This window comes from Empidonax traillii, unplaced genomic scaffold, assembly GCF_003031625.1.
Source record: "Empidonax traillii isolate 1590-97213 ecotype Southwest subspecies unplaced genomic scaffold, ASM303162v1 scaffold1677:size138040, whole genome shotgun sequence".
In the NCBI taxonomy this organism is placed as follows: Eukaryota; Metazoa; Chordata; class Aves; order Passeriformes; family Tyrannidae; genus Empidonax; species Empidonax traillii.
Genome location: NW_020956870.1, coordinates 111,029 through 138,040, shown reverse-complemented (window position 1 = coordinate 138,040; position 27,012 = coordinate 111,029). Strand labels below are relative to the sequence as shown.

Here is a 27,012-nt window from a genome sequence, read left to right as displayed (position 1 = left end):
ATGACCGCCTCTACAGGAAGGCCTACCACGACTCCAAGACCCAGATCCACATCCCCGTGGATGCCCTGTCGGTGCAGGCGGCCAAGGAGTGCCAGGCACTGGTCAGTGACATCGACTACAAGCAGTACCTGCACCAGTGGACGTGTCTTCCCGACCAGAACGACGTGATCCACGCGCGGCAGGCCTACGACCTGCAGAGTGACGTGAGTGTCTCGAGAGACGTGGTGGTCGCTGCTCTTGCTATTTAATATATTGTAGTCTTGATGGTTTGATATTATACAGTTACAACAGATTTATCTTTGGACTGTTTTCCTCAATTTTTTTTATAATCTGCTCTTTTTCACCTTTAAGAAGCACTCATTTTCCCTCTAAATTTTATAAAACTTTAGTTGGTATCTGCTGGGTTACGTGTGCTTTTGGAGTGGTATGATTTGGAGGGGATGAAGGATTTGTCTCTCTTGCTTTGATGGGACTTAGGAGTGAAAGCTGTTTGCTGCCTTGGAATCAACTGCCTTTTGTTACTCCTGTTTATTTGAGTCAGCTGGAAATATATTTAACTGGAAGCAAACAGTGTAAGGTACAGTGAAATGTTTCAGTGGCTGATTGAGCAGGAGGAATCAGTGCAACTGATTTCCTGAGTTGGCTTTGCTGGCTTGCCAGTCAACATCAGTCACTGTTCCACTGTTCCAATTCTGAGCTTTGAGGTGAGACTCGCATTCCTTGCTTTTGGCCACATTTCCTGGTGGGAATCTTGGTTTTTTTTTTGTTTGGACTTGTGTATTGTTGAAATGACTGGAGGACTAAGGATTTGGGAGGGGAGAGAAGGAGTCTTCTAAGATCTTAATATTCATCACCATTAGCAGCAATTCCTTTCACTTGTTTCCCCTCTATTAAACTCCACAAGCTTTTAGAAGGTGTTATTTAAGAAAGGAACTACTTAAAACCTGGTTCCCAGATTTAATTTTACTTGCTACAATGGACATCTCTTGTATGCAAAAAGGACTGATCCATCTCTAGCTGGATATGAAACATACACTGCTTTCTATAATTCAAAATAACGATGGCAATGATTTTAAACCCGCCGTTTTTCCTCTCCCTGTGTCATTCAGGCTGTGTACAAGTCAGACCTGGAGTGGCTCCGTGGCATTGGTTGGTTGCCCAATGAGTCTCCAGAGATCAAGAGGGTGAAGAATGCCCAGGACCTCCTGAGTGACAACGTGTACCGGACACCCATCGACAGGCTGAAGTTCACCAGTGTGGTGGATTCCCCGGACGTTGTCCTTGCTAAAACAAACGCTGAGCAGCTCAGCATTGTACGTAACGACCTCCTGAAGTGCTGAAAGGGGGAAATCTCACTGCTAAAATACAGCATCAAGCAGTGGCGTTTTCAGCTCGATGCTTTTCCAAGCTTTTTATTGTTTGAAAATGATAATTCAGCAGAGATTTATGGCATTTGATGCGATTGTCAAGTGAAATTCCGTCATTATAATATAAAATAAACTGTTTTAACAGCCAAAATACAAAGAAGCCTGGGAAAAGGACAAGACCATGATCCATATTATGCCAGACACACCTGAAATCAACCTAGCCAAGGCTAATGCTGTTAATTATAGCCAGGTATGTTAATCATTATTTTCTGCATTTTCTACTTTCTACATTATTTGTTACTTTCTACTATTCTCTATAATTCTCTGACATAGTATGTGTGTCCACTGAATTATATCATTCTAAGATGTTGTTTCCAAAGCTGAAGATTAAGTCACACAAATCTCAGTGAAGTCTGTCCCCATACAGGGCTTGTAACATTCCCTTCCCTGTGCTGAGTGTCCCTAAAGTATTTAGACATTTTAAAACAAATGCTTGCAGAAAGCTGTTTAAAAATTATCATTGTCGTGCACCATTCAGGTAATATTTTACTGAAATAAATGAGAGCCCAAGGCATATAAATATTTCCTAAACTTATACAAACACCCTTCCGTGCTTTATGGGTTGCAAAACTGGTGTTGCAGGCCCTGTGGATGTTTTAAAGGCAGCACAGTTTATGGCTGGGAGGCAGGAGCCATGCCCAACTAAATCTGTGGTATTTGAGCACACAGATGGCAGGAATTCTGTGTTTCTTCCATGGCAAATGGCAGAGCATTCAGCACATGTGTGGCATTTTTTCTGTCCTTTCAGAAAAAGTACAAAGGAGCTTGGGATGAGGTGAAGGCGAGCTACGATTTGAGAGCGGACGCGATCCCCATCAAGACAGCCAAGGCCTCCAGAGAGATTGCCAGTGATGTAAGTGCCAAGAGACAGCTGGACCTTCCCATGCCCTGAGAACTCCTCCTGGTAACTGTTCTAACGGTGGGCTGTGCTCTGTCCCCAGTACAAATACAAACTGGAGCACGAGAAGCAGAAGGGCCACTACGTCGGAGTTCCCGACGCCAAAGGGGACTCGAAAATCCAGTTTGCCCTCGACGTAGCCAAAGTTCAGAGCGAGCGGGAGTACAAGAAGAACTTTGCCAAGCTGAGGACCCAGTGCCACCTCCCAGTGGACATGATGTCCATCGTGGCAGCCAAGCACGGGCAGACTCTGGTCAACGACGCCGAGTACCGGACGTACCTGCACCAGTGGATCTGCCTCCCGGACCAGAACGACGTCATCCATGCCAGGCAGGCCTACGACCTCCAGAGCGATGTAAGACAGCATGAGAACAGCCCTTAAGGCAGTCATGAGTTGTCTCTTCTTTTTCTGCTTCAGCTGTAAATAGTGGGAATCTGCTGAACTCAGAGAATTCGTTTTGCTCTTTGTTAGGAGTACAAAATATATACCACTTATGTTTTGCCAGGTTCAAAGACCGCTAAATTCAGATGTAGTGCTCATGTTGGAGTTATTGCTCTCCTCTGAGCCACTGGAAGTAAGAGCCAGTATTTATGGATCTTGCTGGAGCTGTAACTAACAGCAGGGACCCTGTTTTGTTTTCCCAGGCTGTTTACAAAGCTGATTTGGAATGGCTGCGGGGCATTGGATGGCTGCCCAATGATTCCCTTGGAGTCAAGCATGTCAAATATGCTGGAGATCTCTTGAGTGAGGTAACAAAGTGGTTTTCAATACTAAAATTTGCTCCAGGGTGTTAGTCATCCAAAGTATTGTAAATGGGTAAATACATCAGTTTGTTTTTAATGAAAAAGACAGCTGTAATATTTGCACAACGTTCGTTGTGCGTGGAGAGCCTTCCTTCCATGGAAACCTCCTTGCCTTGAGTCTGCATTCAGAATTGCTGTGTTATCCAGGCTGTATTCCAGGGGGATCTGACTGTCCCCTCCTTTCTTTCCTCTTGTGCAGAGAAAGTACCGCACAAAGGCTGAAACCCTTCCCTTCACCCCGGTGGCCGACAGGGTTGATTACGTCACAGCGAAGAACAGTGGGGAGATTCTCAGTGATGTGAGTTTGCTCCCAGGTGTCTGGGCCACATTTGACTTTTAGGACTCTGTGTTTAATGTACTTTGTCCAATAACCCTACAAACTCTCGTTTCATGCACAATTGATGTGTTTTCCCAAGTCTGTGATGGTGCCACAAGGCAGTCTCTTCTTTCCCTGTTCTAGATTAAATACCACAAAGCCTGGAATGAGGCCAAGTCCAATTACACCCTGACAGACACACCACAGCTGGATATGGCCCGGGAGGCCGCCAGGATTCTAAACCAGGTACGTGATCCCTCCTTGGCAGTTGCCACTCACATTAATAACTCTTCTAAGGTATTTAGAAAACCTGCTTTATTAAGAACAACCCAAAGGAAGGATTTCTTATTGTTATATTTTAATGTAGGTCACATGTATAGAATGGTTTGGGTTGGAAGGGACCTTAAAGTTCATTCATTCCACCCCCTGCCATGGGCAGGGCCACCTTCCACTAGACCAGGTTGTTCCAAGCCCTGTTCAACCTGGCCTAGAAATATATATATATATATATATATATATTTATATACACACACTGTGATAGTTATCATTATAGTAGTGTTGAATTCCTCCTCACTTTTATTTCCCACAGAGTTTATATAAGGAGAGTTGGGAGAAAGAAAAAGCCACTGGGTACCTGTTGCCCCCTGACACGGTGCAGATCTCTCATGCCAAGCACTCCAGCGATGTCCAGAGTGAGGTAAGGATTTTTCTCCTTGGGAAAACAAGTGCTTAGAAACCTGAAATGTTACAAACCTTGAAAATACAACAACAGACTTAGAAAGCTTTCAGTGTGGGCTAACACCCAGACTTTTCAGGAGTCACTGTCCTCCAAACAGTTCAGCCATCTCGGTGATAATGGGTTTTGGAGATGTCAGTGTTGGAAAGTCAGACTCACCCTTCCACATTCACTCTCTCCAGAAATATCCTTTCAAAACCAACCGAGGTGGACTTTCATATTTTATAAATGTTAAATAATTGAAGTGATATTGTGATTCTAATATATGGCTCTGATTTCACTTTTTTGGCACATTATGGAGGCTTCTTCCTTGAAAACCTCTAAGCAGGTACACACTTTACATTTTCAACTTGTGCATAATGGATATTAAAATTATTACATGATTCTTTTTTTGAATATACATTTTATCAAAACGGTGTGATGTAAGTACTTTAAATAAACATCCACTCTTCAGTTATTTCTTATTGAAATAATTTATTACAAAAATGAGATTAAATGCACTTATTAGCAAACATTTCCTCTTGCGTTGACAATACTGATTCCTGAAAATTGATAGCATTTCAGTCTAGAAAATGCTGCGTTTTGAAGTGGGAGGCCTATAAAAAATAATATTCCTGTTTACCTCATGTATCTATCTGGTCATGTACTGAAAACCAAAGGCTGGACAGCTCTGTCTCATCTGCTCTTTGTGCAGCTGTTCCCAGGTTAGAACCAGCCTGGGCACGGTCAGTGCTGATTTATCCCCGTTTCTGCCCTCTCCCATCAGCTGAAATACAAAGCTGAGTACGTGAAGCAGAGAGGTCACTACGTGGGCGTTGCCAAGATGAGGGATGACCCCAAGCTGGTGTGGTGCGAGCACGCGGGCGAGATCCAGAACGACCGCCTGTACAAAGCCAACTACAACAAAACCAAGTCCAAAATCCACATCCCTGTGGATGCCATGGCGGTTGTGGCGGCAAAGGAAGGGCAGCACTTGGTCAGTGACGTTGACTATCGCCAGCACCTGCACCAGTGGACGTGTCTTCCCGACCAGAACGACGTCATCCACGCGCGGCAGGCCTACGACCTGCAGAGCGATGTGAGTGGTGCTGCAGATGCGCTGGGCCCTGCCCACCCAGCACAGTGCCTGATTCATCCTGAATTAAATGTTTTCCTTCCTTTTCCATTGCCTTTGTGACTCAGAACATCTACAAATCCGACTTGGAATGGCTTCGTGGCATCGGTTGGATCCCTCTGGACTCGGTGGAGCACAAGAAGGTTAAGAATGCCCAAGAACTGGTAAATAAGGTGAGAGAGAACATTTCAACAGTGGCACAGAGAGCGTTGCTTTCTCAGGCCCAGTGTTGGAGGTATTATTTCATCTCTTTTGCAGAGATCATACACCAAAGAAGCCCTGGATAACTTTTCCAAATACACCAGTGTGGTTGACACTCCTGACATCGTGTTGGCAAAGATGAACTCTGTCAACCAGAGTGATGTATGGACTGTTTCTTGTCATAGAAACTTGTGTGCAAGAATTAATAGATGATTTAGTTGCTTTCGCTCAGCTGTGCTATGTTTAACCCTCTGTGTGTGTGTTGGAAAATGCTGCTTCGGTAATAACGGGCTCCCCTGGGGTAAATAAATTTAGTAAGAAGAGATATAAATGAACAACAAAACATTTTATCCAAAGTAATTTAACATTTTTCTGTAGAAGGATATAGCATGTGTCTGATTGAGACTTTACATAGCTTTTGCTTGTGGTAGTTGAAAATTGAGTCTCGTTCTCACGATACCCATTAGAGAAAATTAATGTCTACTTCCAACAGTTGGACTGGTTGGAATGATGTATTTCTCCTGTGGATTTGACACTGTGTTTGTTTTCCTTTTGTAGCTAAAATACAAAGAAACCTTTAACCTTGAGAAAGGCCAGTACATCGGGTCTGACGACACTCCTGCACTGCACCACGCCAAGGACATGTCCTTACTGCACAGCGAGGTAGGAGCCCAAAAATCCCCACCTCATCCCTGATTCCTTGGTTTGGAAAGCAGCAGAATGGGAAATGGACTTCAGGAAAGTGTTCTGCTCCTGTTTCTGTCAGAGGTCTGTCCGGGTGGCACAGGGGAAGTTATTTAATTTCTGGGTTTGGATCGCTGGAATCAGGATAATTCCTTTCCTTTTTGGACTGGTCTTACAGCACAGCTGGGTGGTGTTTGGAAGTGGGAATAGTAGTAGTAGAGTTTTTGTGACAAAACCAATTTATAATTCCATCCAATAATCTCTTCCTGGGCTACTGATGAAATTCACAGTTGGTTTTTTTTGTGAGAAAGGAAAATTGTAGATGACTGGACATTATAAAACTGTTACTTTTAAGTACTTTCACTAATTTTAATGGGAAACCTCTGTTTTTTGAAAATATAAGTGACCACTCATTCATAAAAGTAGACACTTCCTAATTCAGTCTGAAGGTAAATATATTTAATATTAAACATAACAAGATGTATTAGAAAAGTACCACTGGCACAGTTAATGTTTCTGTGATACACACCAATATTACTTGCAGATTTTTCCCAATTTCACTCACATATCTATAAATTTATCAGTCTCAATTCTATACTGCACTTTTAAACAAGAGTTCATGTCTACATTTTGGATATTTTTGTTACTCTTCTGGATATGAATATAATAAAGCAAGCAGAAATCAGGGAACAAGGGTTCAAAATTAACATTAATTTACTTTCTTGGGTACCACTCCGTAAAAATAATGACATGACATGTGTGTTTCTTGGAAGATATAACTGATTTTTTTTTTTTACCAAACCCTGTGTGTGCTTTGTCTAGAAACATTACAAGAAGGCTTGGGAGCAGAGCAAGCCCATTGGATACACTTTGGATGAGAAGTACGTGCCTCTCGTCGGAGCCAAACACGCAAACCACATCAACAGCGAGGTCAGGAATTCTCCATCCTTCCCCTTTTCCCCCATATTTCTGTCAGAGCGAACACTAAAACCTCCTCGTGACTATTTTGCAGCGTAAATACAAGGAAATCTATGAGAAACTGAAAGGCCATTACCTGGCAGGGAAGGAAATTGGGGATTTCCCCGGTGTCGTTCACTCGCTGGAATTCCAGAAAATGAGGAGCGCGGTAAGGAGAGAGTTACCTGAGCAGATCATCTGCCACTGTCTTCATCTCACTGTTTGTTTCACCAAAGAAATCCACTCTTTCACTGTTCAAACATAAACACTGCAATGCTTAATGGGGTTCTAAAATCACAGAGTCATTAAGGTTGGAAAAGACGTCCGAGGTCAAGTTGGACTCATCAATCCACAAGAACATCACTCAAAGTGATTCCAACACGTCTGTGTTTCCTGACTGGTTATTTTATGGGTGGGTTAATTAATCGAAGTTGAAGTGATTTAGGAGATTAAAGAGGGATTTGTTTAGTTATTAGACAATAATAGAATAGGAAAGGCACAATGGAATAGGAAATGAAAGACGTAGAAAGACGTGGAATAGGAAAAAAAGAAAGACAGGGAATAGGAAGAAAAGAAAGACTTGGAATAGGAAGAAAATAAAGACATGGAATAGGAAAAAAAGAAAAAGAAAAGAAAGACATAGAATAGTGATTTCTATTTCAGTTTATGCATATGAGGAGTAAGAAATTGGGATTCTCTTGCTTTACAAATAAAAGTGTAGATTTTGAGTTGAAATAGGAGTTTAAGAACTGGAAAAGTGAGTGCACACGTGGTGTTTTGTTGTTATCAGCACTGCACTTACAGCAAGTCATGCAGTGCCTAAAATCACTGTAATCCCAAATATTCTGTCTTTAATTTGATGAAGACCATGTTTGTAGCATAGGACTTTTTAGATCTTGAGATCTTATTAATTTTCTCGCCAGCTGTTAAAACTGCAAGTGAAGAAGGTCATTCTTGTCCTTCCAGAACCTCATCAGAATAAATGGTGATTAATATCAAAGTTAAGATTTCATGCTGTTGAATCCCATGGGAGTTTAGCTATAAAATCCAGAAATCAGGTCTTGACCTGTTAGTCAAAGTTATGCAGCAAATCATTCTTCTTTCCTCTCCCCCTTTCCCCAATCCTTGTTTTTTTTCAGTTGGCCTACAGAAAGAATTATGAAGACACCAAGAAAAACGTCCACATTCCAAGTGACATGATGAACCACGTGCTGGCCAAGAAGTGCCAGCACATCCTCAGTGACCTGGAGTACCGGCATTACTTCCACCAGTGGAATTGTTCCCCTGAAGAAAACGATGTGATTCATGCCAGAAAAGCCCAGGAAATTCTGAGTGATGTACGTTTATCATTCATGGAAAATCACAGAATATCCAGAGCTGGGAGGGACCCACAAGGATCACCCAGTCCAAGTCCTGGCCTCTCACAGACCACCCCAAAAATCCTCCCCCTGTCCCTGAGAGCGTTGTGCAAACGCTTCTTGAACTTATTTGACATTATAGTGGTACTTGTAATGTAATTGTTTCCAAGGTGTTTAAATATAAAGTACTTTCAAATATCTTTCATACTATTTAAATATTAAATTACTAACTGTGCCTTTAGATTCTCAGTAGCACAGTACCAATCACTGCAGTGATCCTTGTGAATTATAATTGGGAATGCAGGAATAATAGCAGGAATAACAGCAGTTTTCTCCTTAGTTTTCTTCAGGCAGAAGGCAGATTTCTTCCCTAACTTCATGTTCTTTTTCCATCCATGCAGGCAGTGTATAAAGATGACTTGAACTGGCTGAAGGGACTTGGGTGTTATGTGTGGGATACTCCACAAATCATCCAGGCCAAGAAATCCTATGACCTCCAGAGTCAGGTGAGTTTGTTTGCCTTGAATAGGTAAATATTTATAAGACTTGTTTTTTTTTTAATGATTCACTGGGATTGACACCTAGTTCTAGTCCAGAGCAAAAATAAATAATTTCTGTTACTTCCAAAATATTTTGTTAAATCTGTAGTAATACAGGTTTTGAGTTTTGGCTGTAGAGACATCCCTTGTGATGTTGAAGGAGCAGAAAATTCAGGAGAATGGAGGGTGTGGTTTTTATCAGTGAGAAGATACAACTTCTTTATTTCTGTATGGACAAGATACCTCAGGGAGATATTTTTGTTGGTAAAATAGTGTCTCCTGCCTTCCTAGTTCTGCTCTTAAACCCATCAGTGATGTATAGTTTTCATTATTCCTTAGTTCAGACTGGCTTTATATTAAGTATTTCTTTTTTGTGACCTTTCACTTTCAGAATTGGTCTTAACTGAGCTGTAATCCCAGGCTCCAGAACTGATTTGTAAGGAAGCTGGCAGGGAATCCTCAGGTTATTTTCAGCATTAATGATTTTGTTTGTTTGTTTTCCCCTTAGATAAAATACACATCTGCAGGAAAGGAGAACTTCCAGAACTTCAGTGTGGTCACAGACACCCCTGTGTATGTGACTGCTCTGCAGAGTGCTGTCAATGCCAGTGAGGTGAGAACTTCTCCCACTCAGCCTTTTCCCCTTCTTGCTGCCAAGAACTGAAATAATGAACTGAATCTGCCTTTCATCTGCAGGTGAAATACAAGGAGGAGTTCCATAAAACCAAGGACAAGTACACAACGGTGACTGAAACAGTGGATTCTGAAAGGGTTCAGAATCTGAAGCATCTTTATAGCAATGTGAGTGTTTCTGAAGGTCCTTTTGCCTCTTAAGGTGCTATTTGCATTTTGTTTGTTTGTTTGAAGATAAATATCCAAACAAGGAGCTTCCCAAAGCCAGTGGTAAATAACCCTCTGCACCGCCTGACTGGAGAGAAGATCTTTTATTTCAGGCAGAGGCTTTATTTTTTAACTGCAATTCTAGCCTTGTCAAAATATATGCACTAGTAAATGCATTCCCTGAATAAAATTGCACCTGAACAAAATCAAAACCTCGTAGGAGAACAAATATGAGTAGTTAGAAAGCATTTTATCACCCTTTATGTGCCCTGTCAAGATTAAACTTGATATTAAAGGAGAGTTACAGGGTCTGAATAAAACCAAAAGGGCTTCTGATTTCTACTGAAGTTTCTGCTGATTTCTCTGGGTTCTTGGTTATTACTCAGGAAAAGAATTTTGCCACTCACACAGACTTTCTGCTTCCCTCTAGAATCTCTACAGGAAAGCCTGGGATAAAGTGAAGGCCACTGGATATGCCATACCCTCGGATTCCGTAGCCCTGGCACGTGCCAAGGAGCTGAAGCACAATGCCAGCACTGTAAGTGAATTTAGTGCTTTATATTTTATCAGATCACCAGTTATAACAATGAAATCCTTCCTGCCTTGCTTATACTGTAGGTAAAAAAAAAAACTTTTTAAAGACTTTATTTATTTTCTCTCTTTAATCGAGATCTAATATGTGTCTGTAGATAAGTAATTTTCTGTGATGATCATTTGGATGACTGGTCTTTGTGGCTTTTTGTCATGAAAAAAAAAAAAAGAAAGTCACATTTTATAGTAATCAAAACTATCTCTTAGAAATGTCTGGTTGGAGTTTTTTTTTAGTCTGAATTTCATGAGCATCCAGGTCAGAAAAATGCCAAAAAAACCTTTAAATAATGCATTACTAAGTACAGAAGAACATCTTATGCTTTACTGAACTGAGGATTATTACATCACTCCATGGATCTCTTTAAATGAAAAAGCTGGAACGATAATAAATAAATGCTTATTCTACATCAATTTACTTGTAAAACCTTCTGGTCAGCTGTTATTTTTACACCATGATGGTTGTGCTGTGCTCCCTTTGCCATTTAGGATAGAACAGAAAGCCAAGATTGTGCTTTAGAGCCTTTCTCTGCTTGTTGGACTCAACCAAATATTTTGTTACCGATGCCTTTTGTTCCTAAATTACAGTTGGCTCGTTGGAGTCGGTTATTTGTTGCATTTCTTTGCTCCTGCTCAGGTGAAATACCGTGAGGAGTATGACAAGTTCAAAGCCCTGTACACGATCCCCAGGGGGGTGGAGGATGATCCCAACACGGAACGGTGCCTCAGAGTTGGGAAGCTCAACATTGATGTAAGTGTTGGCTCTGGGGGTGTGTTCTCCTGCTGAAACCATGCTTACCTCAGAAGAGGCCACTCAAAGAACCCACACTGACCCAGGTGTCCCATTTCCATGTGCATGTGGCAGTGGAATTGCCAAGTTCTGGAATACACCTACAAATTAAACCTTTTGACTCCAGTGTTACTTTTCTTGCTCAGCCAGACTTTGGTGTGACGGTGAAACCACACATCCTGCCTCCTTTTAACTCTCCAGCACAATGGAAATTGACCAAATCTTATTTTATCACCCTTGATAAAGTTCTGCAAATTGTTTTTCGAGCAGGCAGGGTGTAAATTTTAACCTCAGCCCAAGTGATATTGATGATTTTCTTCAACTTCACCACCGGTTTACCCTCAGAACGGTAAATGTTCTCCTCTAACCCCGCAGAGATTGTACAAAGAGGCCTACGAGAAGACCAAAGCCAAGGTGCACATCGTGCCAGACATGGTGGACATCGTGGCTGCCAAGGACGCCCAGAAGAAGATCAGCGAGGTGGATTATCGCACCCGCCTGCACGAGTGGCTCTGCCTGCCCGACCTGCAGGTCAACGCCCACGTCCGCATGGTCACCGACCAAGTCAGCGACGTGAGTGCACACAGCTCGTCCTCCTGGCTCGCCTCGCCAGAGATTCTTGGCCTTGCTGCTCTGCTGGAGGGAAAGGATTCAGCCAAAATTGGGTTGGAGAGCTCTGAAGTGGCCACTGGGACCCCCTTTTGGCAATAAATGCGTGGTTGAGATGGGGCTGGGTTGCGTTGAATCGCAGAATCCCAGACTGGTTTGGGTTGGAAGGGACCTTAAAGCCCATCCATTCCCGGGGACACCTTCCACTGGACCGGGCTGCTCCAACCTGGCCAAGGACAATTCCAGAGATGGGGAATCCACAACCTCTCTGGGCAGCAATTCCAGTAACTTCAGAGTTGTCACTGCAGGCACTGGGTGATGGCGTTACAGTTCTACCAGCTCTGCCATCCCTAAATTGTCCTTTATTGGGTTGATTAAGGTGTGGAAACTTTGGGAGTCTGAGAAATTCCCAGTTGTGTGAAGCTCCTACGCACTGGTCAGCCCAGGAGCAGGCCTGGCATCTGTCAGTGAATCAGTGCCCAGTAGGACATGCAGGTAGTTTTTATAAAAAATATTTGGATTTTTAATTTATTGGCCAAATTAAAGCAATGAAGAAACATCATTTAAATGCCACAAGGAATTGTTTTGAGTTTTTTTCAAACAAAAAAGTCGAAGTACCAGAAACCTTAGCTGACACTCGTGTTTCAGACTAGCAGTAAGGGATTAGATCCTAGTGGAATTCTTACTGATTTTCCCTGCTCTGACACTTCAGGTGATCTACAAGGATGATCTGAACTGGCTGAAAGGCATTGGCTGCTTCGTTTGGGACACCCCAGAAATCCTCCACGCCAAGCAGGCCTATGATCTCCGCAGTGATGTGAGTGAATACACTGATTTTGCTTCTTGGGAGTTTTTTTTTTTCATTCCATTGTAGCTTTACTCTCCTCCAGATGTCATCTGGAAAATGTTATATATCCCTCTCTACTATCCAGCCATAATTTCAATATACTTTCTGTTTCAGTTGGTTCTCTAATAGAATAGATCAGTGTTAAAATACATAGCAAATATAACAATAAATTCAATTACCAGTGACTAGACTTGCCAGTCAAAGCTCTTGCATTTCTCTCTGCAGATTAAGTATAAATCTAAGGCAGAAAAGATGAAGAAGGACTTCACTGTGGTCACAGACACCCCTGTCTATGTCCAGAATATCCTCAGTGCCTTGAATTTAAGTGAGGTAAGTGTTTGTGTCACCTCCCACCCCAATATTCCATATGCCACTACCTCACAAGTGCTAGAAATGTGTCCTTTAATATGTATTTTTAATAAATTAATTTTAATAAATCACTGCTGATTATCTACAGCTCGCTGTGGACACAATCACTAAAATCCTTAATGGCCTGAAGCCAAAGAACTTCCCCCCCAGGTTTTATTTCTTCATCCAGACAGCACAGACTGTGAGGCAGCACCACAGCTCGGATTTTTCTCTCCTTCCCAGGCTGTGTATCGTGGGGATTACGTGAAGAATGTTAAAGGCAAAATGATTTCTACTGACAAAACCATCGATTTGGAGCGGGCGTACAATGCCAACAGGATACAGAGTGAGGTGAGTAGGAAGCTTTGGGGGCCCCACAGAGTTCCTCATGCTAAAAAGCACATTTTTTCTATGTTAATGTCTTATTTCAGATTAAACCACGTGCCAGAGCTCTAAAATGAAAGTGGAAAAATATCCTTCCTTACTTACAAGGATGCATTTAATGCAGACGAGAGGGGAAGTTTTGCCAGTTGTGAACCAGAAGTCTCTGGGGTTCATATTTTACCCTCACAGTTGTCACAAACTCCCTCTCCCTTCTCTTGCAGAATTTGTATCGCTGGGCTGGTGTGAATGCCCTGCCCACTGGGTACAGCCTTCCCACGGACACTCCCAACTTCCAGCACGCAAAACACGCCCAGTACATCGGCAGTGACGTAAGTGCTGGATCCAATCCTTCCACACCATGGGGGTGATCAACAGTCCCACAAAAGAGACTCTCAACTTGGGCAATTGCTATCAAAATTGTTAATTGTATATATAATTTATATATATATAAATATAAATGTAATATCTTATTAATCTTGGGCCATCTGATAAGGGTATTTAACTCTGATATAGCTCCATCTCACTTATTTCTCCCTAAAAATCTGGCTCTTCAGGCAGCACAAATTGCTGTCAGAAGTGCAGTGTAGGTAGAACCCTGATCAAATTGAGATTCTCTCTGTTTTCCCCACTTTCTAGCTGAAGTACAAAGAAGCCTATGAACACATGAAGGCCAAAGGTTACACTCTGGGGCCTAAAGATGTTGGCTTTGAAACCGCGAGGAAAGTCAATGAAGTCGTTAACGAGGTACGGTAAATAGATGTATTTGCTTTCAGCTGTATTTGTGAGTGGTGGCAGGACATTAAGTTGTTCTTTAAGGCTTTTAAGAGCAGTTTAGATAAATATCCATCAGGAGTGGCAAGGAATCATCAATACAGGGGAATTGCAGCCTAATTTTGTTGGCCAATCTACTGCTCTGTGGTTAAAGTTGAATAGAAATTATTAATATCTGTATGACATTGGCTCTCAATAGTTTTAGGTTTTGTATGTATTTACTCACTCCTTTGATCATTGGCTTTAATAGGATGAAAATTAAACAATACATAGTCACATATATTTAGGGTTAGAACTTAAATTCTCCATGAATTATTATTTAATTTATAAAGATTAAAGGTGCTGCTGTTGAAAACAGCTGTGGAAAATCTTTGCCTGGGTAGAAAACAACATTTGTGTCAGGAGTGCTCCCACTGTGCCAAACTGCTTTGCTGTTCTGATGTTATAATGTGTGCTGAAGGGTTTTAACCTGTGTTAAAATGTTTTAAAACATGTTAACATGTCCCTTCTGTCACAGAGGCTCTACAGGGCAACGTACCACAAGAACAAGGACAAGATCCACACCACTCCCGACACCCCCGAGATCCGGCAGGTCCGAGCGACCCAGGAGGCTGTCAGTGATGTAAGTGCCTTCCCACCAGCACACACAGAGAAAGCTGAGATTGCCCAGTGCCCAAACATGTGAAATGCTGGCTTTGCTCTTTGTCTTTCAGCTCATCTACAAGTCAGATTTCTTCAAGATGCAGGGCCACCTGATCTCCCTGCCCTACACCCCCCACGTGCTGCACTGCCGCTACGTCGGGGACATCACCAGCGACGTGAGTCACCCCTGCTCAGCTTTTATAATCTTCTATACCCAACGTGGGATTTGCCTCCTCTCATTTCCATTCTGTTCTGGATTCAGTAAATGCTCTGTCGCTGCGTTTAGGGGCTGATCAGTGAAATTCTCCCCAGAGCTGACTGATGGTTTTTCTTTCTCTCACAGATTAAATACAAAGAGGACCTGACGTGGTTGAAGGGCCTGGGTTGTTTCCTCTATGACACTCCTGACATGGTCCGTGCTCGTGACCTCAAAAAGCTTTGGGTAAGAGTTTTTTCTTCTGGAACCACCTGTAACAACATCTGATTTATTTCTGTGCGTTCAGGAAGGGAAATACTCGTTGCTCACGAAAAGGAGCCAAGACCTGGGACAGAATTTCTTGCCAGGCAGCCAATTAGTTGTTTCAGAGCACTGCCAGCTTACACTAAAAATGTCCTTTACACTGTAAAATGTCTTTTCCTACCAGGAATAATAAAAGCTTCCTAAATAAAACTGCTTTTCCTTTCCAGTCTAATTACATTTACACTAGTACTGCAAAGAAGATGTGGGCCAAATTCAACGTGGTGTTGGACACTCCTGGATACAGAGCAGTGCAGGAGCTAAAAACCCACTTGAGTGAAGTAAGTTCTGTGTTATTTTTGCACCATTTCATACCTATAATTAACTTCTCCTTGTTTGTTTTATTTTGTTTTGTTTTTGTTTTCTGAAATCTTTTAATTGCAAAGCTGTTAAAAGAACAGAAGAAATAATTCCTGGGCCTGTCTTTTTTTCCAGCTGGTTTACAGAGCTGCAGGCAACGAGCTGAAGACAAAATACACCTCCATCCTGGACACACCTGACTTGATAAGAGCCAAGGAAGGACAAAAAATACAGAGCCAGGTGAAAAACTTGTATTAATGGAAAAATAATCAGGGGGTCCCTCTTAGCAAAATCTTTCCAGGCCACTTCAAATCCATGTAGAAAATTGTGTGGTTATGTCTATATTCTGAATTTACAGAGGTTTTCCAGAGTTATAAAGTAGAATTTACTTGCAGTGGATATTTTTTAAAATGATTTTCTCCCTGCTGCAGTACCTGTACGTAGAAGTTGCCACAAAAGAGAGGCCCCATCATCATGCTGATGGCCAGACTCAAGCCTTTACACATGCCAGGCAAGTCAAGGACATGATCAGCGAGGTAAGATATTGCTTTTTTTAATTGCTACCCTTATGCTGAACTCTTTAGAAGTTTTATTTCTAATTTTAGTAGTAATTTCAAGACCATTTTCCCTACATTTATTTTTTTCTCTCTTATGCTTAAGTTCCACATTTCCTTTGTAAGTTCTGGTCAAAGAAACCACTTTTAAAATGCGTTCCTGTGTTTTATAAGGTACCTGTTTCCAAGTGCTTGTTTTGCAGATTGGCAAAGCCTGAGATAAAAACTCTTCCCTTTGGCTGTGTCTCGTAGAAAAAGTACAAAACCCAGTACGAGAAGATGAAGCACAAATACACCCCTGTCCCTGACACCCCAGTCCTGCTCAGAGCCAAGAGGGCCTACCTGAATGCCAGTGATGTGAGTACTGCAGGAGCACCTCCCCTGGTGGATTTCCTTCCCGTGGATTCCTTCCCCCACACCCAGAAAATCATCAGTCAGCACCCCAGTGTGGGTCATGAACGAGATCACTCCATTTGCATGGCCATTTCCGCTTGATATTATGGGGGTTATTAAGTTTTGACTTGATGTCACTGTAATATTTTTTCAATTATTACAATTTATTTTCGTTTCCCACTGCGCTGAACAAGGGAAAAATAGAGTAATTTGCTTACACATCAAGCTTCCAAACAGTGCAGGCTGGAGTGAAGTGATTGATGCTGGAGCAGGATGGGATGCCTTTTATCAGCTTTTTTCATCTCTTTTTGAGTTAGAAGTAAACTGCCCTGTCACTGAGAATGTGTTCATTTTTTAATTCAAGAGTAGATTAGAGGGAAAAATTATCTGAGCTGCTGCACAGAAGGTTTTTAAGGTGAAACTGATATTTTTTCCTTCAAGCATGGAACAGTTATTTGGGATTTAAGGCAGTGCACAGAGCACCATTTGGGAGATCTTTCCCACATATTTCAGAACCAGCAGGATATGAACGGACAAGTACTGAGCTGGGCTTTTGTTCTAGGGGTTAATTAGTCTTACTGCTTCCTTGAAAGTGATTTGAAAATAATTTAAAGGAGCACCCCAGCTCTTCTGCACATCTCAGTTGCTCCTCTGAGAAAGCCTTTCACACAGGCTGGGCTCATCTTCCTGCTCTGTTCTCGGTCAGGACATGGAAGAAGGGACAAGCAGCTTTTTATGCCAAAAGTGGCACTCGTGTCCTGTGAAACAGGGTGAAATTCTCTTAGATTTCCACCAGAATCTCAATCAAATCACAACTGACTGTGGGCAACTGCAGCTCCCTCAAATCCCTCAGGGCTTCCACGAGGGTTTGGACAGCAACGCAGCCCTGGCTGGCACTGCTGGCAGTCAGGAACTTTACCTGAAACAGTTATTGGCAGACGAATGTGTTGTGTTCTGTGTCGTTTTTGTGCCCAGCTGCGCTACAAAGAGACCTTTGAGAACACCAAGGGCAAGTACCACACGGTGAAGGACGCCTTGGACATCGTCTACCATCGCAAGGTCACCGATGACATCAGCAGTGTATGTACAACAGTTCTGTTCCCAGTATTCCCAGCTAGTGTCTGTCACTTGATAACCTACAATAATCCTGTTGTTCCACTGAAATGTGTGAAATGATTATTAAAAATAAGATTATTTCCTTCCCTGGAATATTAGATTTGGTCGCACTTGTTGTTACGAAGGTGAATCTCGTTTCCCCTCTTGGTTCTGATGTTTCAGAAAAACAAATGAAAACTGTGTGGTCTTTTAAATTGTTTTTACTTCATTCTTCAATGTTTTCTCTGTAGATCAAATATAAGGAGAATTACATGAGCCAGCTGGGAATCTGGAGATCAATCCCAGACCGTCCAGAGCATTTCCATCATCGCCTGGTCACGGATGCCATCAGTGATGTGAGTGCAGAGGGGTCCTGCAAATGTTAAAAGTCGGTTTCTAAAGTGAAACCAAAGCCTTCTTTCTAAAGAGAGGGAAGGCAGGTGAAATTTTGGAAGGGATTTACACTCCCTCCTGGTAGATCTATGGAATGACAGAGTGATTGCAATGGCTAAAATTGCAGCTTTTCAAATTAACAGAGCAATCCTGATTCATTCCGGTTGCATTTGTCTGTTAACGACCTGCAATCGTACATATCTCTAATTATACAATGTCCCTTTAATTGTGCAAGAATAAATATTTTCAATTCACACAGCGACTCCAGCAGTCAATGACAGATTAGGTTTGTGAGTAACCTGAGTCCATCCACAAATCATGAGTAACTGATTTATTGTATCATGGAACAACGGACGTAATTATGTGCCACACCTTGAGGTGTCCTTTCAGCACTGCTAATCTCCTTAAACCTGCATCCTTTTACTTCTTTTCCGAAGGTTAAATACAAGGAAGACTTGGCATGGCTCAGGGGCACTGGCTGCTACGCATGGGATACCCCAGCTTTTGTCCTGGCAGAACAGAACAAAGTGCTCTACAGTGGGGTGAGTAAAACACTCTGAGATGCTGCTGAGTGACTTGTTGACATTTGCTGCACGTTTGCTGTACGTTTACAACCAAAACTTAAACACACCTCTTCAAGAATTCTACCAGGGTTTGTCTCTAAAATCACATTTTCATTGCCTGGCCCTTCTTTGGATTAAAATGGGGATTTCTTTTTGTGTGTGTTTGGCTCTGGTTTTCTGCAGTGCAAGTACAAGGAGTCGTTTGAGAAGACCAAGTCCCAGTTCAAGTACGTGGCTGACTCTCCAAGCAACGAGCATTTCAGATATGCAACTCAGCTGATGGATGGGGTGAGTGCTGAAGGCTCCTCTGGAGCCTCCTACTCCAGCAGTAAAATCTGTAAATCCAGAGTTAAAGTTGATCTGCCTCATATTCAGGCCTAAAGATGCCCTAAGATCAGGCTCAAATCGAGGTTGTTCTTCCTGCCTGACTATCAGGTTTACAGAACCTGGAAAGTGAAATCACCACCCCCGTCCCATTAATTTGTCTCAGTGCAAAGGAACTTCTCCTTTGCTGACTGGGAAAGAAATGATAACCTAAATAATGCTGCCTGTGGGGGTGACACTGGTGATTTCCACCTGAGAAGGGCATAGAGAGAAATCCAATTGCTTTCCTAAAGCACTGGAAAAAAAACAGTGGGAGGAAGGCAGTCTTATGTCTTGTTTCATTCCAGATGTTTTGCCTTGAATTTTTTCCACTTTGCTACTCACTTTTATCTGATCTTTCTCCTCTAGTGCCAAAGAAACAATAGACACACCTTGTAGTACAGGGGGTTAATGAAGCCCCTCGGGGTTTAAGGTTAAAATCACCTCTGGAATTTGTAGGATTAGTTCTCTCCACCCCATGTTCTGGGTGATTCCAGTCTGTTGGAATATCACACCCAGCTCTGATGCTTTTCCATTGAAGAAGCAGATGTTTCGATTCCTATTTTGGTATTTCATTATTTTTCACCAGCTGTTACAATAAATTATTTACCTGTCAGTTGATGTATTATAGTTTTACCTTTTTAGGTAAGAAAAACTGTTCACAACAAGTACAACTCCAGCTCCATTGCTATCTATAATTTTATACTCAATTTGATAAAAAATGAACCACAATTTCTTATGGATGATTGTCAGTATTCAGTTCTTTTTTCAGTAGAGCAAATAAGGGAAAATTTAATATCAGAAGCATAAATGAGTAACATTTTAGCCATGGGGCTCCATGGAGTGAACTTGCCTGAGTGTCTTCTGTTATTAAGTGATAAGTTTTTAATAAGGGATTATAGATTTTACTTACAAAATGCTAAAAAAATATTGTATTTTACCCCCACGTCTCACTGTGCTCTTTTTATCCTCAGCTCAAGAATCTGTGCTAGAGTTCTGCTGTTATTTTTTCATGAAGAAAGTCAGTGATGAAATGAGCTTGTTGGGGTGGCAGGGGTACACAGACACCCTTAAACTGTGCTTTAGGCTTTCCAGGGTCAACCTTTGGGAATACTCCTTGTTTTGAACGTGTTTTTCTCCTTTGGCCACCACCTCCCCCTAGGCTGCAGTGATCCCTGTGCAGAGGTGCCAGTGGTTAGAACAATGACCTCTCTGTGTTTTCACTCCCCTGTCACGCTCTGTGACCTCTGCTGAGCAGAAATTATATAGGGCTGCCTATGAGAAGCTCAAAGATAGGTACAGCGTTGTTGTGGATGATCCCAGGAACCTCCTGGCCAAGTGGGGCTCCAGGCTGAGCAGTCAGGTACTGTGGGAGCACTGGGGCAGCCCCAGGCCTGTGTGACACCTGCACACCAGCAGCATCACCTGGGATGCTGCCCTGCTCATTTGGTCCATCAGTCATCTTCGTTCTGCCACCCAAAAAGAACTGGCACTTTTTGTGTGAGCTGGTCTGTGCTTTATGTACCTTCATTGCTGTGCATCGGCTCACAGCACCACCTGAGCCCTCTCCAAGAGCTTTAAAAAAGGCCTTGATTTATCAGGCATTTCTCTTTCATGGCCTTTACCAAGATAATCTTCTCCTCCCTGGATGAGCAGCAATGCCATCTTTGCCTTTTGAGTGCTCTCACCTTCAGCTTCAATTTCCCCTCCTCTGCCCCTCAAAAATTCACAATTTCCTTCCCTATAAAAATATGAATATATTTCCTTCCCTCTGCAGATAGGGAAGGAAATATTTTCATATACTTAATCCAAATACATTCCTTTATTTATCTATAAATATTTATCTATAATATTTATGTTTGCGGTCTCTGCCCCCCGACACTGCAAACCCTGCAGATGTGAGTTGGATGCACATGCCAATGAATACATACAGTACCTTTGCCTACATCTCTCCACTCTCCAAGTGTCTGGGATCTAGAGCTGTGTCCTTGTTCCTGGTGTTCATGAGTCTCTCTTGTCCTTGGTTGCCGTTTTGCATGAACAGAAAAGCTATAAATCCTTTGCCAAGATGCTCCTGCAACACGGATGTAATGAAATTCTGAGGCCAGATATGCTGACAGCTCTCTACAACACTTACTTGTGGAGCCAGGTAATGTGAAGAGCTGCTCTAGGACACATTTAGATACCATTTCGCTGCTTGGACTTCTAATATTCCCTGCTTTCCTACAGATTTCAGCCCCCAAGGATTTGCTGGTGTGCTTTATGCTGGCAGTGATCAAAGAGTTTTGAGACCACAATATCAGATTTGCTGGCACTGGGGCACTCAGCTCAGGCTGATCTTGTCTCCATTTTCTCCCTTCATTATAAATAATTGTTCTGTATTTCACATATTTACATAAATAGCAATTTCCCCCACCTTTCAGATGTTATATGTTAATATTTCCTTAACCCAGTTTTCATTCTGCCACCATTTCCTGGACTGCCCACCTTCCGTAACATGAGCTCCTTAATTATGGAATTAATGATGAAATAATTAAAAGTAGATTATAACACTTATTCCCACCCTGCCTGGAATGGTGTCAGATAGAGAACAGAGTTATTTGTGCTCTGAAATCACAGCTGCTGGCAGTGAGTGACCTTACTCCTTTTAATGGTAAAAATCATTCCTGGTCATTATATAAACAATAAAATTTGGAATTAATAATCATAAAATATTAATAAATACTATATAAATTATAAAGTGGAAATTGGTAATAATAAATTAATCATAAATAAGTTATAAACTGGAAATGCAACAGTAGAAAACAATTACATGAGAGGAAGAAGGGTGTTATTCTTTACTATGAGCACAGCTAATATTCTTCAGTATTAAATTACTGAAGGTCTTCACTAGGCATTTTTATTCTGTTTTTCTGTGGATTTCTGTTATCTCATTAAAAACTCCTTGCAGGTAATTTTGAATTAAAAAAGCCAGTGTCTGACTGCATGTTCACTTCATGTTCCCGGTGATCATTTGTTCATCAGTTTGTTTTTTTTTTTCATTTTGTCTGTCCTGGTCCCGTTTCAAAAGCATGGCTTTGTTTTCTGCTGCTGTGAAAGTTCTGTTTTAAAAAGGGGAGGTTAAAAAGGGGGGGGTTAAAGGTGTTTTCAAAGCCCTTCCAGCTGCCCTCGAGATGCCTGCAATGAATCCAAACTCTTGGTGAGCAGCCTGAACTCTGTGAAAACAGGTTTAGAATCCTCAGTAGGGCAAGAAAAAAGTTATCAAGACACAAATGCTGCTGCCAAAGCCTTTAAAATATCCTGGCATTAGGGTATATGTGCTGGATGTTTTAATCTTTGGTTGTTTAAGATGTTTTACGTTTCTCCTCAATTTAGTTATAAAATCATTAAGGCTGGAAAAGACCCCCAAGATCATCAAGTCCAACCTTGGGCCAAATATGGGGGATATTTAAAAATGAAATGTTGTCCAGTTAGGGAATATAAAAGTCACTGAAGTGCCAAGATCGATTCTTTAGCTCAGCTCTGGAGATAAATGCATCAAGTTAATCAGATAAAGTCATTGCTCAGCAGCCTCTTGGGCACAGAAGGGCTTTGCAAAGCTCAGCTCAGGTGCACGTTCAGCTCTCTGGGGCTCTGTGGGAGGGTTTGGCAGTGTTCTGTTTGTGTACAAAGTCACATCTCTCCAAGGGCTTTTCTCCTGGTCTGGGTGCTCATTTCCAATCTTTTCCCCACCACCAGATTCAGTACAAAAAGGACTACGAGAAGAAGAAGGACAAGTACACCACCGTGGTGGACACCCCCGAGTACCTGAGGACCAGCAAAGTCAACAAACAGATCAGCGATGTGAGTGTGCTTGGGGAGCATCCTCCTCATCCCAATTCCCAGCCTTTGGGGTGGGATCATCACCACCCCCGGGGAATTCTCACCTCCCCTCCCGACGTGTCCTTGCAGATCATTTACAAGCTGGAGTACAACAAGGCCAAGCCCAAGGGCTACACCACCATCCAGGACACGCCCATGCTGCTCCACGTGCGCAAGGTCAAGGACAGGATCAGTGATGTGAGTCAATCACCCCTGCCTGGGGGGTCAAAATCACGCAGAATTCACTATTTACCTGGAGAGCCAACGTTTTTAACTCAGATGGAACACTCAGAAAAAAAAAATCACTTTTTTCTTAGCACCTATTCTGGTTTTTTTTGCCCGTTAAACTCTATTTTCATTTAATGCTTTATAAAAACCACAGTTTTTCAGGAAGTGTTTTATGCAACATTCTTCTGGAACTCTTGAAACTTTTTTTTTTTGGGTGTAATTATACACTTTACTAATAATTTACATTTTTCTAGCAATAAAAGCCATGAGCTGCAGCTGATCTCTAAATCATGAATTGGGGAGTTTCATGCTGGGTTTTCTTCCCCTAGTGGCTTTTTTTGAGCCCTGAAAAAAGTATTTAATACTTTACCATGTTTATCAATTTCTTCCCTGGGTATTGTGAATCTGAAAGGTGTATATTGTGGTCTAAAATAAATATATGTTTTGATTCTGGGGCAGGGAAAGACTAGAAAGAAGAGGGAAAGGAAGATGGAGTAGATAGAATAATATACAGGATTTAGGAGTCTTGGTCCTAATTCCTCCTTCTACCTGAGGCTTTCTCACTGACCTTTGTGTTGTTCCTTAGATATCCCTAAATAAAATGAGGATTTTAACACTGTTGTAACTCAGTATAGCACTGTCAGAATAATTAGCCTGACTGTCATTCAGGTGCTCTGTGGATTATCTACAGAATTAGTAAATCTAGGAGGGAAAAATAACCATATTACCTAGATCCTAATGGGATCACTGGGAGACAGAGATGTTCCAAAGTGATCTGAGAATTAAAGTACATTTTTTAAGCTCTAAATTGAATGCTGAGGTTCCATCAAGGAGTTTTCAGGAAGCACTGAATGCTCTCAGAAAACAAGTTTATTTAAAGCATTTCTTTTAACCACGTCCAGTCATTTCTTCTGTTGAGATTTTTATCTTGACAGGAGGAATTTCCCCGTTCTATTCCTCCCATTTGGAGGCTCTTCTTGTTGCTGTTGATTGTTACCTTTGTAATATTTGGTTTTTTGGTGTTTGTGCAGCTGAAATACAAAGAAATGTACGAGAGGAGCAAATCTCGCTGCAACGTCGTGGCAGATTCTGTTCACATCAAGACTCCCAGACACGCTTACAAGCTCAACAGCAACGTGAGTTCACTGAAATTCAGCTTTTAATTTCATTATGCAGGGTGTTTTAGGCTGGCAGGAGAGGCCATCAGTTCCATTTTCAGTTCCACCGAGTTTTCTCAGCGTGGGCGCCACTTCTAATTCTTACCCCGCTCGCCTTAAGTGTATTTTAATTTATTTGGTGCTGAAATTCTCCCTCTTGCGAGTTTTCCCTTGAGGAGGTGCTTGTGTGTCACCAATCTGCTGTTCTTTTGGTTGTCCTGTTTCCTGACAGACACACAACTGCCCCAGGAATTCCCAGGGATTCCCTGGGATGCCCTTGCAGACAAAGCGAGCTCTTCGTGGGAAGCTTTCCCGTGTTTGCTGGGTTTGGTGGCCCAACACCCATTTCAGCAGGAAGGACCTGAAAGCTCCCACCTTCCTCAAAGTCAGGGCGTCACTTCAGCCCTTCACATTCCATTTTCCACCTGAGAGTGGGAAAACTGGGATAAATACTCTGCACGAGGCAGAGGAAAGTCCCGGTCTGACTGAGCTGCTCTTTCTTCCCTCTGCTCTCTTTTTTTGGGACAGACCAAAGGGAATTTCCCTCTCTGTGCCACGTGTAAAGTTCACAACTTCCAGATAACTCTCTCTCATTTGTTTTCCCCTGCAAACAGCTGGATTATAAGAAGAAATACGAAGCAGCCAAGGCTCACTGGCACTTGATTGCTGACAGGCCTGACTTCGTGCAGGCAGCCAAGTCATCTCTGCAGCAGAGTGATGTAAGGAAGTCAGAACAAACCAAATACTCCCTTTTCCCACATCTCTCACATCCAGAATATGTGAAACAAATCAGAGAAGATCTGAGACTCTCTTCTCTTATCCCTATTTTTTTTATTCCCTGCAGTATGAATACAAACTGGACCGGGAGTTCCTGAAGGGATGCAAAATCTCTGTCACTGATGATAAAAACACGGTGTTGGCCTTAAATAATGCCATTTTAGCCAGTGATGTAAGTACTGAACTCACTTTTCCTCTCTAAGTAAGTGAAGTCCTTTATTAGAACTTTATTTATAACATTAACAGTTTTATTGGGAATATGGTTGGAATAAGAGTGAAGCTTGGAACAGTTGTTCTCAGTCTCACTCCATTATTTGAACTGACTTGCTTATTTCATTAGCAAATCCACAAAATCTGAACAGATTTGGTCTTGTAAATGCCACACAATAATAAATTAATATCCAAAGTTAACGTTGCCTGAACACCCCAGACCTTCCTCCCAGGTATCTCTGCATTCCTGGTATTGAAATGGAGAAAACAACAAAAAAAGCTGCAGCTGTAAATTGTGCATGACACAAAGTGTCTTTAATAATTACTATCAATATATTAATGTTCACTATGCCCATAAAATTCCTAGTGAGAGCTCTAGGAATATATAGACTAAAATGAATTTATTTGGGAATGTATTAAAATGTGGGATTTTCTGCCAAGGTTTGCACTAGCAAGCAGACCCAACTATAATAATTACTTCTTAATCTGCCACAAGACAAGGTAAACATGGCTTCAAATGAGATCTTTCCCTCCTGGTAGATAAAATACAAAGAGAAGCACAACAAAGCCCGGGGAACGTACCACGCGGTCCCAGACACCCCTCAGATCCTGCTGGCCAAGAATGTCAGCTCCCTGGTCTCTGAGGTAAACCACCAGCAGTTTTTTTGCTCCTTTCAATTTAATTTCATCCCTGAATTGCTGGTGTTTCACCTCTTTTGATGCTGTGCTTTCAGAACAAGTACAAAGAGCACAGCAAGAAGCAGCTGCCCCACGGCTCGTTCACGACGCTGCCCGAGACGCGGGACACGGCCCACGTCAAGGAGGTGACCAAGAACGTCAGTGAGGTGAGCTCAGGCTCCCAGCAGCACCTCCAAACAACCAGCTCTTTCATCTCAACCTTTTGGGAACGAGGAGACTCCACCTGATCCCGTTTCAGGGGGGTTATTTCCAGGTTTTAGTGTCGTTTCCCGCCCCGGGTCGTTCCCGAATCACACACGGCCCTTTCTTGCTCTTGACAGACGAACTACAAGAAGAAGTTTGTGAAGGAGAAAGGCAAATCTAATTATTCTGTCATGCTGGAGCCTCCCGAAGTGAAACATGCCATGGAAGTTGCCAAAAACCAGAGTACAGTGAGTTTGCCTTTTCTTTCCGTTAATTAAGTAGGTTTGATAAGCAAATTCAATCAAAACTCGAGTTTCTGTATTTCTGAATTTCCTCTTAACCTTCATGTTTAGGTGTAATTTTGAAAGATTTTACTTTCCTTTTATCTGAATGATTTTTAACCTTACTCTTACCTGAAAGATTAAAGTACCAATATTTACAAATACAAAATTGCACTGAGATAAAAGATTTGTACTTAATCACAGGGTAGGATTTAAAATAACCTGGTGCAAATCACATCTAATAATTTTTTCATCCTTTCAAATACAGACAGAATTTCCAATATTTATGTCTTCATTTGTAGAAAACTTACAAAAAAATAAATTCCCAAATCCCTTCCTTGTGAAATTATTCCAAAAATAAGCCCATGCACTTTCTCAGCAACCTTGCTGTGTCCTTCCCTGGTGTATTCCTTGTGGGTAATCCTCGGGAATTTCCTTTCCTTTGCCTGTTTTCATGGATTAGATTGAATACAAGAAGGATGCCAAGTCAAAGCTCCACTACACACCGATAGCAGACCGACCTGATATTAAGAAAGCAACTCAGGCTGCCAAGTTAATCAGCAACGTAAGTGGCTTTTCAGTCTT

General features: G+C 42.0%; 1 protein-coding gene across 1 annotated transcript in view; it reads left to right on the top strand.

Annotated features, from left to right (window-relative positions):
• Nucleotides 1–5: 5 nt before the first annotated feature.
• Nucleotides 6–27,012, top strand: part of NEB (nebulin) — a gene marked incomplete at its 5' end in the record, with an annotated part of 51,222 nt that continues 24,215 nt past the window's right edge. The window contains 48 exons of the mRNA XM_027908313.1: nucleotides 6–203; nucleotides 1,110–1,313; nucleotides 1,513–1,617; nucleotides 2,176–2,280; nucleotides 2,369–2,680; nucleotides 2,971–3,075; nucleotides 3,329–3,427; nucleotides 3,590–3,691; nucleotides 4,035–4,142; nucleotides 4,948–5,259; nucleotides 5,364–5,468; nucleotides 5,554–5,658; nucleotides 6,055–6,159; nucleotides 7,003–7,110; nucleotides 7,193–7,306; nucleotides 8,277–8,474; nucleotides 8,897–9,001; nucleotides 9,543–9,647; nucleotides 9,731–9,835; nucleotides 10,305–10,412; nucleotides 11,100–11,213; nucleotides 11,628–11,825; nucleotides 12,574–12,678; nucleotides 12,934–13,038; nucleotides 13,300–13,407; nucleotides 13,662–13,769; nucleotides 14,077–14,184; nucleotides 14,729–14,833; nucleotides 14,925–15,029; nucleotides 15,197–15,295; nucleotides 15,541–15,651; nucleotides 15,806–15,910; nucleotides 16,102–16,206; nucleotides 16,477–16,581; nucleotides 17,593–17,697; nucleotides 17,964–18,068; nucleotides 18,543–18,647; nucleotides 18,852–18,956; nucleotides 21,076–21,180; nucleotides 22,770–22,874; nucleotides 22,983–23,090; nucleotides 24,152–24,256; nucleotides 24,892–24,996; nucleotides 25,122–25,226; nucleotides 25,805–25,909; nucleotides 25,999–26,109; nucleotides 26,284–26,394; nucleotides 26,891–26,992. Of these exons, the coding sequence (XP_027764114.1) occupies nucleotides 6–203; nucleotides 1,110–1,313; nucleotides 1,513–1,617; nucleotides 2,176–2,280; nucleotides 2,369–2,680; nucleotides 2,971–3,075; nucleotides 3,329–3,427; nucleotides 3,590–3,691; nucleotides 4,035–4,142; nucleotides 4,948–5,259; nucleotides 5,364–5,468; nucleotides 5,554–5,658; nucleotides 6,055–6,159; nucleotides 7,003–7,110; nucleotides 7,193–7,306; nucleotides 8,277–8,474; nucleotides 8,897–9,001; nucleotides 9,543–9,647; nucleotides 9,731–9,835; nucleotides 10,305–10,412; nucleotides 11,100–11,213; nucleotides 11,628–11,825; nucleotides 12,574–12,678; nucleotides 12,934–13,038; nucleotides 13,300–13,407; nucleotides 13,662–13,769; nucleotides 14,077–14,184; nucleotides 14,729–14,833; nucleotides 14,925–15,029; nucleotides 15,197–15,295; nucleotides 15,541–15,651; nucleotides 15,806–15,910; nucleotides 16,102–16,206; nucleotides 16,477–16,581; nucleotides 17,593–17,697; nucleotides 17,964–18,068; nucleotides 18,543–18,647; nucleotides 18,852–18,956; nucleotides 21,076–21,180; nucleotides 22,770–22,874; nucleotides 22,983–23,090; nucleotides 24,152–24,256; nucleotides 24,892–24,996; nucleotides 25,122–25,226; nucleotides 25,805–25,909; nucleotides 25,999–26,109; nucleotides 26,284–26,394; nucleotides 26,891–26,992 (5,871 nt within the window). The remainder of the gene's footprint in view (nucleotides 204–1,109; nucleotides 1,314–1,512; nucleotides 1,618–2,175; nucleotides 2,281–2,368; nucleotides 2,681–2,970; nucleotides 3,076–3,328; nucleotides 3,428–3,589; nucleotides 3,692–4,034; nucleotides 4,143–4,947; nucleotides 5,260–5,363; nucleotides 5,469–5,553; nucleotides 5,659–6,054; nucleotides 6,160–7,002; nucleotides 7,111–7,192; nucleotides 7,307–8,276; nucleotides 8,475–8,896; nucleotides 9,002–9,542; nucleotides 9,648–9,730; nucleotides 9,836–10,304; nucleotides 10,413–11,099; nucleotides 11,214–11,627; nucleotides 11,826–12,573; nucleotides 12,679–12,933; nucleotides 13,039–13,299; nucleotides 13,408–13,661; nucleotides 13,770–14,076; nucleotides 14,185–14,728; nucleotides 14,834–14,924; nucleotides 15,030–15,196; nucleotides 15,296–15,540; nucleotides 15,652–15,805; nucleotides 15,911–16,101; nucleotides 16,207–16,476; nucleotides 16,582–17,592; nucleotides 17,698–17,963; nucleotides 18,069–18,542; nucleotides 18,648–18,851; nucleotides 18,957–21,075; nucleotides 21,181–22,769; nucleotides 22,875–22,982; nucleotides 23,091–24,151; nucleotides 24,257–24,891; nucleotides 24,997–25,121; nucleotides 25,227–25,804; nucleotides 25,910–25,998; nucleotides 26,110–26,283; nucleotides 26,395–26,890; nucleotides 26,993–27,012) is intronic.